We start from the raw sequence: 14,785 nt of genomic DNA, 5'->3' as shown, positions 1-14,785 counted from the left end.
AAACCCCATAATCTGTGAGCTTTGTGTGGCCACTGCAGTGAATTATCGAGCCCCGGAGAGAGGTGGTGGGTGCTTTGGGAGGAACAGTTGGTGAAAGGGCTGGAGGGAGGCAGCATGTCTGGCCTTGCAGTAATAGGCCTTGAGTTACTGCTGGTAATCCTGTCTTCCTCTTGTGGGATTAGAGGAGGTCAGAGCATGTGGCCTCCTTGCCGTTTTTGCACAGGTTATGAGTCTTCCTTCAATCCTGATGTCGTGTTCTTCTTCATATAACCCCAAACCCAAGTCTCCTGCCATCAAGTCGATTCTGACTCATAGTGCCCCTATAGGACAGAGTAGAACTGCTCCATGGGGTTTCAAAGACTGCAAATCTTTCTTCCATGGAGCAGTTGGAAAGTTCAAACTGCTTTTGGTTAGCAGCTGAATGCTTTAACCACTATGCTACCAGAACTATTTCTTCAACCAGAGCTATTTCTTCCTATACTCTAACTTTCTGGATTATTTGCTCAGCACACAGATTGAATAAGTAGGGTAAAAGGATACAACCCTGACGCACACCTTTCCTGATTTTAAACCATGCAGTCTCCCGTTTAATAAAAGTTATGTAAGTATGAAATAAAAAAATAGTGAGTTCATATGTACTGAACCACACAATGAAATGTTGCTATTTGGGGAGTGTTTAGTAGGTTTGGAGGATAGTGGGGATTGTGTTTATACCAGCTCCAAATTTCTGTAACATAAGAGAAAAACCAGCTGAAATATATATATAGATCCCAAGATACAAAGAAATATTCAGTAAATAAAAAGAGAATTCTGAAAAATGCACATTCTCAGATCATGATGTGATAATTTTAGAAATAAATCAAACCATAATTATATAGCCAACCCTCAGAACCATTTAAAAAGCAGTCTTTTGAATAACATTTGAGATGAGTTTAAGGTTAAATAGAGGATGGATGAGAATATTTATCTAAACCATGGAGGGGACCTGAATTTAGGACAAACTATAGAAAAAAAATGCCATTTGGCTATGTAAAAATCTTTTATACATACTGAAAAGATAGAGTAATGTGTCAATAAAAAGGTGGTGGAATGGGATAAACATATATGTTGTTGTTGTGAGATGCCATCGAGTCGTCTCTGACTCATAGCAACCCTATGCACAGCAGAACGAAACACTGCCCTGTCCTGTGCCAGCTCCATGATCCTTGCTACACCTGAGCCCATTGTTGTAGCTACTGTGTCAATCCATCTTGTTTAGAGCCTTCTCCTCTTTCCTTGACCTTCCACTTTACCAAGCATGATGTCCTTCTCCAGTGAATGGTCCTTTCTGACAACATGACTGAAATAGGTGAGACGAAGTCTAGCCATTCTCGCTTCCAAGGAGCAATCTGGCTGCACTTCTTCCAGGACAGATTTGTTACTTCTTTTAGCAGTCCATGGTACTTTCAGTATTCTTTGCCAGCACCACAACTCAAAAGCATCAACTCTTCTCTGGTCTTCCTTATTCACTGACCAGCCATATATATATATATATATAAAGGAGTCCGAGTGGCATAATGCTTAAGCATTTGGCTGATCACTGAAAGGTTGGCAATTTGAACTTACCCAGTGGCTCTATAGGAGAAAGACCTGGTGATCTGCTCCTGTAACTAGACAACCCTATGGGGCAGTTCTTCCCTGCCACGTGGGGTTGTTATGAGTCAAAATGAAAGCAATGGCCACCATCACCACCACCAACATATATATAACAGGTAGGAATGTGAAGGGTTCCCTTGGCCCATGAGGCAGTCCCTAAGGCCCCACAGAGGACCTCTGGGTCTTGGGGCACAGTTTAAAAATCATTTCCCTGGTTGATCTGTAGATCAGTGCTACAGCAGTCCTTACAAGATGTTTACTATGAGGGAAGAGTTGAGATAGACAACCTTTGTGCCAACATGCCCAGGGCTCACAGCCAAAGTCAGGAAGTGACTTTCATTACTAAATATCTTTGAAATAAAGACATAAGTCTTGGGGCAGGTGCCTCCTACCCTGACAATACTGCTAGTTGTCATGGTGATAAGAGTACACAATATGCACTGTGTTTAATCCATGGTAAGGATCCAATAAAATGTGCAACTTTTATTATTATTGTTGTTTGCTGCTGTCATGTTGCCCCCAACTTGTGATGGTCATGCATCCCCATGGTCAGTTGAGGATCAGACCACCGTGACCCACAGAGTTTCACTGGCTGTTTTTCAGAAGTAGACATCCAGGCCTATCTTCCTAGTCCTTCTTAGTCTGGAAGCTCCACGGAAACCTGTACAGCAATCATAGCACATGCAAGCCTCCACAGACGTGAGTGGGAGCTGCGTCCCAGGTGCACTGGCTGGGAACTGAACTTGGATCTCCTTTACGGAAGGTAAGAGTCCTACACTGAACTCCCACTGCCCTCCAAATATTTATTATACACAATAGTAAAAGCAAAACCACATATAACCCCCAAAATCCAACAATTTGAACATGGTGAAGTAAACTATTCTACGTGAACACATGAAATATTTGGGAACTTGTACAGGAAATAATGTAAAAGGAAAAAGAACTCAAAGCAACCAAGACAGTATATGCTCATGGATTACAACACTCATATGTGTAGTCATGTGAAAAGAGTTAAGAGTTAGGAGAATATACGTGCCCCTAGTTCTTTCTAGAAACAAGTGAGTGTACCATGAAACAGCTCATGTGCTAAGGTCTCCTGCAGTGAGTAACCGTCCTGGCCAAACACACACTTACATGAACTGCAAAATCAAGATGCTGCTGTGGATCGAGAAGAGTTGAGTTTTTATTATCATGGTTCCCGAAGGGAAGGAAGCCAGGAGCTCACAGGTGATCAAACCTTCAGCTGGGGGAATCAGACTCTTGATTAAGCTGCCAGTGAGTTTGTTTGGCCAACACAATATTGTTTAAAACTTAGAATCTGATTGCCAGTGGTGGAGCTTCTCTCTCCAGGGAGCAAGCCCCAATGCTCCCTAACGTCCTTTACCCTACTTCCAGGGTACAATCATTTACATACTAACCACAGGGTTTCCCTTCCAAGGAGGAATGACCAATCAGAGAATGGGGTTCATCAGAGAATGGGAACACCAAACCCTTGAGTTATGGTGTTGGCAAAGAATATTGAATATACCATGGACTGCCAGAAGAACAAACCAATCTGTCTTGGAAGAAGTACAGCCAGGATGCTCCTTAGAAGCAAGGATGGTGACACTGTTTCCCATACATAGGACATGTTGCCAGAAGAGAACATGCCCTAGAGAGTGTCATCAGGCTTGGTAAAGTAGAGGGTCAGTGAAAAAGAGGAAGACCCTCAACAAGACAGATAAAGCACATGCAACTATGGGCTCAAACAGCAACAATTGTGAGGATGGTCAGGACTGCGCAGTGTTTCGTTCTGTTGGAACCAACTCTACACTAACAACAACAACAAACCCTTCATACTTGACTAGGCTTCTAAAGACAGCTCTTTGGACAAAGGAAGGTACAGTGGCTGTGCTAAAGGGGCAGCCTTTTAGAAAAGTGGCATAATGTCTGGCAAATTAGACAAACTAAAGTGAAGGAGGCAGATGGCTGTCGTAGCTCCCACGGTGCACACATACACACTGATTAACAGAGAAAAATGGGAGGGAGTAGCCAGTTTATTCGGAGAAGATGAACCATAAGCATTTTGAATAAATATTTAAGATCAAGATGCTATTGACAAAGTGCCAATGGAAGCCTTGGCAGGACCATGTCTTCTGGGTCAAAGCACAGGAATGCTGATCTCTAAAGGCTGAGGGTATCTGCCATGTACAGGGACAAAAGCGTTAATGAATGAGTGGCCATAACCCCAATCCTCTCTGTCCTTTTAAGGGGAGAGAGCTGTTGCTTCCTGGGTCAGCTCTCTTTACTGTGAAGAATCCAGACGCCAGGTTAAATGAGTGAAAGCTAAGAGCAGTTGGAGAGGGTCAGTCAATCGACATAATAAAGAGCAGAGAGGGAGGGAAAAGGAGAGATGGAATGAGGGAAGGACAGAAAAATTGAGATGCTGAGTGTTGAGGAGGGTTTGGGGTGGTTTTAGGGATAAGAGGCTCCAGAAATGCTTTGACATATGAAAGACTGGGAGAGGAGGGCAGAGGGAACTTCTCTTTGACTTATAACCTGAAGACTCTTTAAGGTTCTTTAGAGATGCACGCCCACCACTCATCTGAGTCTGTCGTACTATGGTGGCTTGTGTGTTGCTATGAGGCTGGAGGCTATGCTACCAGTATTTCAAACACCAGCAGGGTCACCAGCAGGGACAGGTTTCAGCGGAGCTTTCAGACTAAGACAGACTTGGAAGAAGGAAGGGGCCATCCCCTTCTCAAAGAATTGTTGTTGTTGTTGTTAGGTGCCGTCGAGTCAGATCTGACTCATAGCGACCCCTCCTTGGGTTTCCAAGGCTGTATCACCACGGAAGTAGATTGCCCCATCTTCCTTCCGAGGAGTGGCTGGTGGGTTTGAACCGCCAGCCTTCTGGTTAGCAGTCAAATGCCTTAGCCACTATGCTACCAGAGCTCCCTCTCAAAGAATTGGCCAGTGAAAACCTTATGAGCCTTCTGTCCTTCCCTCATTCCATCTCTCCTTTTCCCTTCCTCTCTGCTCTTTATTATGTCGATTGACTGACCCTCTCCAACTGCTCTTAGCTTTCACTCATTTAACCTGGTACCCGGAGTCTCCACAGTAAAGAGAGCTGACCCAGGAAACAACAATTCTTTCCCCTTAGAAGGAAGGAGAGGATTGGGGGTAGTGGTGGTTCGTAAGACGCACTGTCTGATACGTTACTGGAAAACTTTATGAATAGCCCTGAAACACTGTCCGGTATAGTACTGGAAGATGAGCCCCTCAGGATGGAAGGCACTCAAAATACGACTGGCGAAGAGCTGCTTCCTCAGAGTCGAGCTACCCTCAATAATAATAATCCAAGAAGCTGGACTATATGAAGAAGACTATGGCATCAGGATTGGAGAAAGACTCATTAACAACCTGCAACATGCAGATGACACAATTTTGCTTGCTGAGTGAGGATGACTTGAAGCACTTACTGATGAAGATTAAAGACTACAGTCTGCAGTGTGGATTACATCTCAACATAAAGAAAACAAAAATCCTCACAACTAGACCAATAAGCAACATCACAATAAATGGAGAAAAAATTGAAGTCATTAAAGATTTCATATTACTTGGTTCTATAGTCAACACCAACGGAAGCAGCAGTTAAGACATCTGATGATGTACTGCACTGTGCAAATCTGCTGCAGAAGACCTCTTTCAAGTGCTGAAGAGTAAAGATGTCTCCTTGAAGACTGTTGTTGTTGTTGTTATGTGCTGTCGAGTCGGCCCCGACTCATAGCGACCCCTCCTTGGGTTGCCGAGGCAGTATCACTATGGAAGTAGATTGCCCAACCTTCCTTCCGAGGAGTGGCTAAGGTGTGCCTAATCCAAGCCACGGTATTTTCAATAGCCTCATATGCATGTGAGAGCTGGACAATGAATAAGGAAGACCAAAGAAGAGTTGATGCTTTTGAGTTGTGGCATTGGCGAAGAATACTGAAAATACCATGGACTGCCAAAAGAATGAACAAATCTGTCCTGGAAGAAGTGCAGCCAGAATGCTCCTTGGAAACAAGAATGGCCAGACTTCGTCTCACCTACTTTGGTCATGCTGTCAGAAGGGACCATTCCCTGGAGAAGGATATCATGCTTGGTAAAGTGGAGGGTCAGCAAAAAAATGGGAAGGCCCTCAGTTAAGATGGATTGACACAGTGGCTGCAATGATGGGACCAGGTATAGCAAGGACTGTGAGGCTGGCACAGGACCGGGCAGTGTTTTGTTCTGTTGAACAAACAGGGTTGCTATGAGTTGGAGCTGACTTGACAGCACCTAACAACAACAAGCTATGAGTCGGGGCCGACTCGACGGCAAATAACAACAACAACAACAACAACAGAGACGCAAGCAAAACTTGAATTTACTTTTTCTTGACTTTTGGGTAATGGATCATGCTTTTTCAATGGAAAATTACCTTTAGACCGGACCGCTAAGAAGCCCAAGATTTATTTGGGTTACATTCCTACTGAATTCCCTTCTCTATAGGGAAAGGCATGGAGGGGAAGAGATAACTGAATAGAACTTAGGGTAAAAGAGGAAATCATGATATTTTATAATAGAGAACAAATTTCTAATGAAACAGGCTGAGATGAACACCTACATACACTGGAAGGCAGACAGCGAGAGTAACTGCTATGTCCTGGAATAGAGCTGTAATTCCAAGATGCTGAAATTCTGCAAGTAGGAAGCACATAATAGAACAAATCCAGGGTTCTTAGAATGGATGAAATTTTAAAAGATGGATCCCAAGAGAGAGAGGCTCATCACCTACAGTGACTGAACACAAACTCTTACCAGCTCCTCCTCCTGTGGCCTCATTCCCCATGACCATACGTTGTTCCTTAGCTATAATCTTAAAACACATCCACCATTGTTCATTTAAACCAATGTGTTAAAATTATTTGAAAACAACCGTTATGACTGGAAGTATAGAGATGCATTTTTATAGGATCTTAGTGGGAAAATATTTTCTAAGCATAAAGACAATGGAAGACATCACAAGGAAAAGACTGAATTTCACAGATATTTTGAAAAAAGTTTCTGTATCTAAGTAATAAATAATAAACATTGAGCAGAAAACAATAATGGATGGAAAGTATGGCTCAAACACGACAAAAGACTAAAATCCTTAAAATATAAACCACAGTGTTACAGACTGAATTCTGTCCCCCCAAAATGTGTGTTAAAGTCATACCCCTTATACCTGTAAATATGACCCTGTTTTTTGTAATGTTAATGAGGTCATACCTGTGTAGGGTGGGTATAAAATCTAATCATTTCTGAGATCTAAAAAGAACAGAATTGACCCAGAGAGACACACAGGGGGAAGAAGACAGATGTCTGAAACACATGTCATCAGGAATGCCACGCACTGCTGGCAGCTAGTAGGAGCTGAAACATAAGAAGGCCCTCCGCCCAGAGCCACACCCTGAGTTTGGACTTCTGGCCTCCTGAACTATGAGTAATTAGGTTTCCATTTCTCAAAGCCACCCACTAGTGGTATTTCTGTTGCACGAGCACCAAGTAGCTAAGATGTGCATACACACATTGATTAACACAACATCCCACTACTCTCAATAGAAAAACATGGGAGGGATTAGCTAGTTGATTCAGAGAGCATGAACTACCAGTATTTTAAAGAAACATTTTAAATTAATTAACTTTAATATTGTTTTTAAAAAAAAACAACCAAAAACCTCAAAACTTACTGCCATCAAGTTGGATCTGACTTATAGAAACCCCTCCTTAGGTTTCCAAGGCTGTATCACTACAGAACTAGATTGTTCAACCTTCCTTCTGAGGAGTGGCTGGTGGGTTAGAACCACCAACCTTCTGGTTAGCAGTCAAATGCCTTAGGCACTATGCCACCAGAGCTCCCATTGATAAAAGAAGTTCTGGTTATAATGAGATTCTTCTTCTTCTTCTTTTTAATCTGGTGACAGCAATACGCTCATGATGGCCCAAAGGTTAAGTACTTGGCTGCTAACTGAGAGGCTGGTGGTTTGAACCTACTCACCTACTCCAAAGACCTGGCAAGACTTCAACTCACTTCTTTGGACACATCATCAGGAAAGACCAACTGCTAGCAGAGGCCACCATGTTTGGCAGAAAACAAAACAAAACGAAAACCCACTGCCATCAAGTCGATTCCAACTCAGGAATCTCCATCTCATTTCCAAGGCTGCAAGTCTTTATGGAAGTAGATTGCTTCATCCTCCTCCCGTGGAGTAGCTGGTGGGCTTGAACCATCAATATTCTGGTTAGCAGCCAAATGCCTTGCCCATTATGCCACCAGAGCTCCTTATGCTTGGTAAAGGGCCAACAAAAATGAGGGAAACTCTCAGTGAGATGGATGAACAGAGTAGTACAACAATGAACTTGAACATACTGATCATAAACGTGGTACAGGACTTGGCAAGGTTTCATTCTATCATACTTAACGTCTCCATGAGTTGGAGCCAGATAGCAGCCAACAACAATGAGAGCGCCCCATCCTTTCTCCTTTCCCCAATGCTTTCAATCTGCTGGTGTCCACTTCGAGTGCACTGTCTGTATGTACTGAGTAGCAGGTCTCACTACGGCATCCCAGTGCCTTTGCCTGGGAAAATTCTGGGGTGTGTGCTTTATACTACATTTGCTCCTCACTCATCAACTAACTTATTATCTGACATTCTGCATTAGCAACAACAAAAAATCTATTATCCAACTAGTTTGTGTGTAAATGGTGTACATCTGTCAGTAACAAATGCTCATGTGTGAAATGAGAGTAACGCTGGCTGTGACGGTTAAGGTATCAACTTGGCTGGGCCACGTTTCTCAGTGATTTGGCAGTTATGCAGTCAACCTCTACTTTTCGATTTGCTGTCACCTTCCATTTTCTCATAAAGACCAGGTCTTTGGAACCGAACCATGTTGATAGGTGAGGAGGGGGTGTGTTTCCAATATCCAGCCTTACCTAATTCTGGACTCATGGGAGGACTGTATTTTCCTAACCTCTTAAAGTTGACAGTGGCCATGCCACTTGATTTGGCCAATGAAATGTGAATAGAGGTGCCATATGCCACTTTCAGGGGGTGGGCTTCAGAGAAAAGAAGCCTGAGCCACTGAGGCAACACAGGAGACCATGGCTGTGGTGACTCACGGCACCAGCAGTGGGCCTAGTGTAAGTAAGAAGTAAACTTCCATTGGAGATTTAGGGGGTTAGTTTGTTACTGTAGTCTAACTCACTGATGTTGAGTCAGATCTGACTCACAGCGACCCCTCCTTGGCTTTCCGAGGTGGTATCATTACGGAAGTAGATTGCCCAACCTTCCTTCCGAGGAGTGGCTGGTGGGTTTGAACTCCCAGCCTTCCGGTTAGCAGTCAAATGCCTTAGGCACTATGCCACCAGAGCTCCCCTACTCTGAGTGATATAATATGCAAACTGCTCAAATGGTTCTTGGACTGAAGTTGAGTAACAAATACACACAGGTAAACATAGAAACATACTTCAGACAAAAGCCTATTGACAGACACTTTACTGGTTGTGCTGTCAGTTTTCTTGCTTGTGCAGTTTCAATCTGATTACCAGACTTTTTCAGAATCAACATCCCTGAGTTGTATTTTCATATTCTGCTCTGACTTTTAAATCAAAAGTTCCGATTAGACAGCAGCTGAATAAAATCTTCACCTGCATTTTCTGGGAAAGTGAGGATTCGGGACAAGGAAAAACTCTAATGATAAGAGTTCCAGTATGGGTCATGATTCTGTCTGCCAGGACACTTGCAGCCAAATCTGAAGCTTAGACAGTCTTTGTCAGTGTGCTGCCCACATTCTTTGGGCTCTCTCCCCCCATTTCTGGGCACTCTGGCCTGGCTTCCAATAGTCAGTGTGGGAGGGCTGCCCTGGGGCTGTCCGTGAAAAATCAGGCCAGAAGACCCAAAGATCTACATCCCCCCAGGGGTATCTTTAAGGAGGTCTGGTGGCACCATGGTTAAAGCACTGGACTGCTAACCAACCCATCAGCCACTCTAGGGGAGAAAGATGAAGCAGTCTGTTTCCATAAAGATTTACAGCCTTGGAAACCCTAATGGGGCAGTTCGACTTTGTCCTGTGGTGTTGCTATGAGTTGGAATCGAGTCAATGGTAGTGGGTTTGGTATTTTGGCTTTTTTTGTGGTGCTGGGCTGCTAATTAAAATGTTGGTGGTTCAAACCCACTAGCCACTCCACAGGAGAAAGATGTGGCAGTCTGCTCCTCTAAAGATTTCTAGCCTTGGAATCCCTATGGAGCAGTTATACTCTGTCCTATAGGGTCACTGTGAGTCGGAATCTACTTGTCAGCAATGGTTTTGGTGGCTCAATGGGTTAAGTGCTTGCCTGCTAACTGAAAGGCTGTGGTTTGAACCCACGGCAGTGTAGTGTCCAAGGCACTTGACTGCTAACCAGAAGGCTGGCAGTTCAAACCTACCAGCCACTCCTCAGAAGGAAGGTTGGGCAATCTACTTCCCTAGTGATACTGCCTCAGAAACCCAAGGAGGGTCACTATGAGTTGGGTCCAACTTAATGGCACATAACAACATAACAACAACAACAGTAGTCACTCCACTGGGCAACGATTTTGCAATTTGCTCATTTACATAAAGATGACAGCCAAGAGAACCCTTTGGGGCGGTTCTATCCTGTAACACATGATGTTGCTGTGAGTTGGAAACTAACTCAACAGCACATAACAACAACAACAAGGGCAGCTTTTAATCAGCAACTGACAGGTGTGGGTGTATAAATACCCCAGCTCCCTGCGTGGGAGAATTCTGAATCATATGCTTCGCATTGTTTCCAAGCTTCCACTGGGATTAAGCACCAGTTGCCCACTATGGTTGCCACCTTAATAACATAGCCTGAATTGACTTCCTTCTCTTCCCTGTATCACTTCCTTCTTCTTCTACCTGTATGTCTTGCACTTCCCAATATGCCTCGCACTCAAATTCTGTGCTCTGGTCTGCTTTTGAGAGCACCTAAACTCAGACAAAGCATCTATCAAGCCATTTTATAGACCCAATTCCCCTCCACATGTTTGCTTTTCTTATCCCTGGTTCTAAAGTTTTATTTACATTTTATGATAATTTAACTGTATATTTTCTGATAATCTGCTTCCTGAAAGTCTTTGCAGAACAAGGCATGGTAAAATTAATTTTTAGAAAAAAACCACCATCATGTAAGGGTAAGATGTTGTTGTTGTTGTTATGTGCCGTCAAGTCGGACCCGACTCATAGCGACCCTTCCTTGGGTTTCTGAGGCAGCATCACTACGGAAATAGATTGTCCAACCTTCCTTCTGAGGAGTGGCTGGTGGGTTTGAACTGTCAGCCTTCTGGTTAGCAACTAAGTGCCTTAGGCACTATGCTACCAGAGCTCCTAAGGGTAAGATAAAAATGCAATATAGAAATGGTTTACAGAGTATGATCCCAATTAAAAATATATATATATGTGTGTATATATATATATATAGATAGATAGATAGATATAGATATAGATATAAATACACACACACACACACACACACACACAAATGGGAGCACTGGTGGTGTAGTGCCTAAGACATCTGACTGTTAACCAGACGGCTGGCAGTTCAAAATCACCAGCCACTCCTCGGAAGGAAGACTAGGTAATGTACTTCTGTAGAGATGGTGCCTTGGAAACCCAAGGAGGGGTCGCTGTGTGTCAGATCCGACTTAATGGCAGTTGAGTTTGGTTTGGTTTTATATATCATGAAATGCACCAAAATGTTGACAGCAGTTAACTTGGGGCACTATCACTACAGATGTTTTAATGTATTTCCTTTTTATATTGAATTTCACAACGCACAGGAAGCTTCAGTTCCTTCGTGTATCAAATGGGGACAAGGCCTGCCTCGAGGAAGCTGTGGTAACCATGGAATTCAATGCGAACATGTGGATGTGGCGCAGCACTCAGCCCTGGACCGGTGTCACAGTGTGTCTCATGAAGACAGCAGGTACTGTTATCACAACAAGGACGATTTGTAATGTTGTGATACAATCAGAAGGAAAAATGTCAAGCAATTTAAAGGAAAGCATTAGGTATGTGCTTTGTACTGTCCGAAGTGCATTCACTTACCTGAGCCCATCTGTCCCTCACAACCACCTTGCAATGGGACAGAATCAGGAGGACAGAGCGGGGAGGAGAAGGACTAATATTTACTGAACAGCCACAATGATGTGCCAGACACCAAGTTGGCACACGGTAGACACCTAGCAGAAGAAGGTTGGGACTCAGAAAGGTTGAGATGCTTGCCCAAGATAGAGAGACCGGACCAATAAACAGCTCCAGCTCCAGACTCAGTTCAGGTTTCCTCCCACCCCACCATGTTGCATCATTATATTTGCATCTTAGGAGCCTGTGGTTCTCCGTGCCCACCTGTCCTTGATACTGTGTGCTAAGATTGCATCAATGGCCATCAGTCCATACCCATACTCTTCTCCTTCCTACCTCTGTGTCTGTGGATAGTGCAATGGGTGGCTTCTGGTGGTGGTGGGGAGGACGGATTTAGCTGGCCCCCAATCACCCACCAAAACCCCACCGAATAAGCTTCCAATCTAGTAAAATTCTGAATGTGCTGTGCAAACACAGTAGATTCCAGGTACGTGCCATAGCGACACCTCCCAGTCAGGTTGCTACACAGAAATTGTGGAACTGTCATCTGAGACATAGGAAGTGACATTGTGAGGGTGTTAAGGTACCATTAAGTGACCAGTTGGTAATGTAGTACCTCAAAGGAGGTATTACTTCCTCTTGATCCTCCTCAGGAGTCCATGTTCCGGTCATCATGGAGAATGCTTGCCAGATGGCCAGTTATTCTGGAGTCATGATGGCCCCCTGATGGGGGCAGGGCCATCTGGACAAGGTGGGGGCTGTGAGCTGGGCAGCGCAGCACAAAGCACTTCAGATAACGCTTGTGTGTCCTTGATCATGGTGGCTCTCTCTGCCTCGCCTCCTACTGGCCAATAAAAGCCCTGGGCAGGCTTCTAAGCTCACCTTGGGAAGTCCTTCTAGACTATGAGACCAAAGCTGGTCTCTACCCTGTGCTCCTTCTTGCAGACAATGTTTCCATAACACGCCTGTGCCTGCGCCAAGGAGGTTGGCCTGCCACCTCACGTCACTGGTAAGCTCCTCTAGAGAGCCCAGGGGCCGGCCTTGCGCAGCTCCTGCGTGCGCACCCTGCGCTGCTGGCCACTGAGAGCCCCGTTCATGGCTCCTGGTGCTCTGGCACCCACTCTTTTGCTCTCTGTCTGGCCTTTCAAAGCCCCCTCCTCTGCTCCATCTGCCAAAAAGCTCTTCTTTCCTTTGAATTTCTATAGGGGTCCCCCCCACCCTCACCACTTGAATTTGTGCTTTAAGGGTTAACAGTCATTAGGGGTGTGGTGCAAAGACCCCACCCACTTTACTTCTGGGAATAAACCCACATCCTTGCTCAGAAACCCTCCATGGTAACCCCTTGCCTCTGGAATAAGTCTCCGGTCCTAAGTCTGGCAGTGAAGGTCCTCCTCCATCCTGTTAGCCAGGGGGCCCTCCCTGCCTTCCTTCCACTGCTCCACCTGGATCAGTCAGCGCCTGGGGCCCCTGAAGACCACTCTCTCCTCCTCCTCTTCCAGAGGGCAATCCCTGTAGGGTCAAACTCAAATCACACCACATGTCAAAGGTTCAGACCAAAGGTTTTTCTCTCCTGATCCTTCCTGGTCGGGGAAACACATGCCCTCCTTTCAATCATTAGCATTTTGTTCTGCCTCCTTACTTCTGGTCTGGTATCCGATTTCCCTCTGCAACTCTGAAGTCAAAGGCAAACGATTTTTTACTTGGGTGATCCCCTCTGACCAGAGCCTGGTACAGTAGCTTGTGCATAGCACCAACTCAATGTTTGAGTGCTCCCTATTGCTAAGTTTTCTCCCCAAGTTCCCCTGAACTCAAAGCCTGTCTCCTAAACTACACTGAAAGTCTCTCAGGGCAGTTTCTCCAACTCACACCACCACAGCAGTTGCCATGGCGTGGATTCTGACTCACGGCCACGCCATGTCTGTCACATTAGGACTGTGCGCCATTGCTTTTTCGGGGGCTGACTTCTCAGAGATGGCCAGGCTTTTCTTCCCAGGCGCCCCTGAGGAGACAGATCTTTAACCGTTTGGCCGGCAGCTGAGCGCAGACACCGCAGGCACCAGACTCCCGCTCCGACTCCAGGCGCATTCAACCCCCTTGGACTTTGTGAAAAAGCAAATTCTGATTCAAGCGGTGCGTGGAGACGCCAGGGAGCCCGCGTTTCTAAGAAGCTCCTGGCCCACACACCACTCTTGGAGTAGCAGAGCGGCAACACCACCTGTTGATTAGGGACACAGCTCCCAGCAGGGGCTGCGCGCCGAGGTGGCTGAGAGGTGTGTTCTCGCGCCCGCAGGGGCGGGAGGCGTGGAGGCCACTAGGATGATGCCAGCGACTCTGAGCTCCCGCGCTCCCTCTCCGCGGCTCACTTACCTATGGTGGACACGACGGTGCCCACGAAGTAGAAGGCGCCGGTGAAGTCCCAGCGCGGGCGAACGGTGTCCACGCGGATGCCAGCCGCGGTGGCCTCCTCGTAGAGGCGCAGGAAGCCGCGCAGCTCGTCTCGGCTCAGGTTGTGGCGGCGGCTGAAGTTGGCCAGGCGCTCCTCCCAGCGCTGCTTGGCCTGGCGCTCGGGCGCCAGCTCCAGCGCCGAGAAGACGGCGGCGCCGCCCAGCAGGTAGAGAACGATGAGCGCCGCGAGCAGCAGGAAGCGCGCGTTGTCCTCGTTCAGGTGGCCCGGGCCGCAGCTGCAGCCGCCACCCCGGCCGGCCATGGCCGGGCCGCGGGGGCAGTCCCGCGCCGGAGCGGCGTAGACGCGGGGTGCCTCTGGCCCAGGCCTCGGGGGAGGTCGGGGCGCGGCTCGCGCTTAGCCGGCCCCGGGCTCGCCCATGACCGCAGGGCGCTCCCTCAGGGCGCGTGGCTCTCGAGGCCGTAGCCTCGGCTGCCTCTGCGGCGCCAGCTCCCCACTTCCGCGTCGACTCCGGGTTTCAAATCCGCTTTGTCGCCCCCGCCCCGCCCGCTCCGGAGCTGTCCCGAACCG

At 46.4% G+C, this 14,785-nt stretch overlaps 1 protein-coding gene across 1 annotated transcript in view; it reads right to left on the bottom strand.

The window, feature by feature from the left end:
- KCNK13 (potassium two pore domain channel subfamily K member 13) overlaps positions 1 to 14,518 on the bottom strand; it is a 150,532-nt gene extending 136,014 nt beyond the window's left edge. The window contains exon 1 of the mRNA XM_007944487.1: positions 14,179 to 14,518. Coding sequence (XP_007942678.1) covers positions 14,179 to 14,518 — 340 coding nt within the window. The remainder of the gene's footprint in view (positions 1 to 14,178) is intronic.
- Positions 14,519 to 14,785: the final 267 nt, after the last annotated feature.

Source organism: Orycteropus afer, unplaced genomic scaffold (genome assembly GCF_000298275.1).
Source record: "Orycteropus afer afer isolate SDZICR_OR568_19922 unplaced genomic scaffold, OryAfe1.0 scaffold00127, whole genome shotgun sequence".
Classification (NCBI taxonomy): Eukaryota; Metazoa; Chordata; class Mammalia; order Tubulidentata; family Orycteropodidae; genus Orycteropus; species Orycteropus afer.
This window is presented reverse-complemented; position numbering and strand designations above follow the sequence as displayed.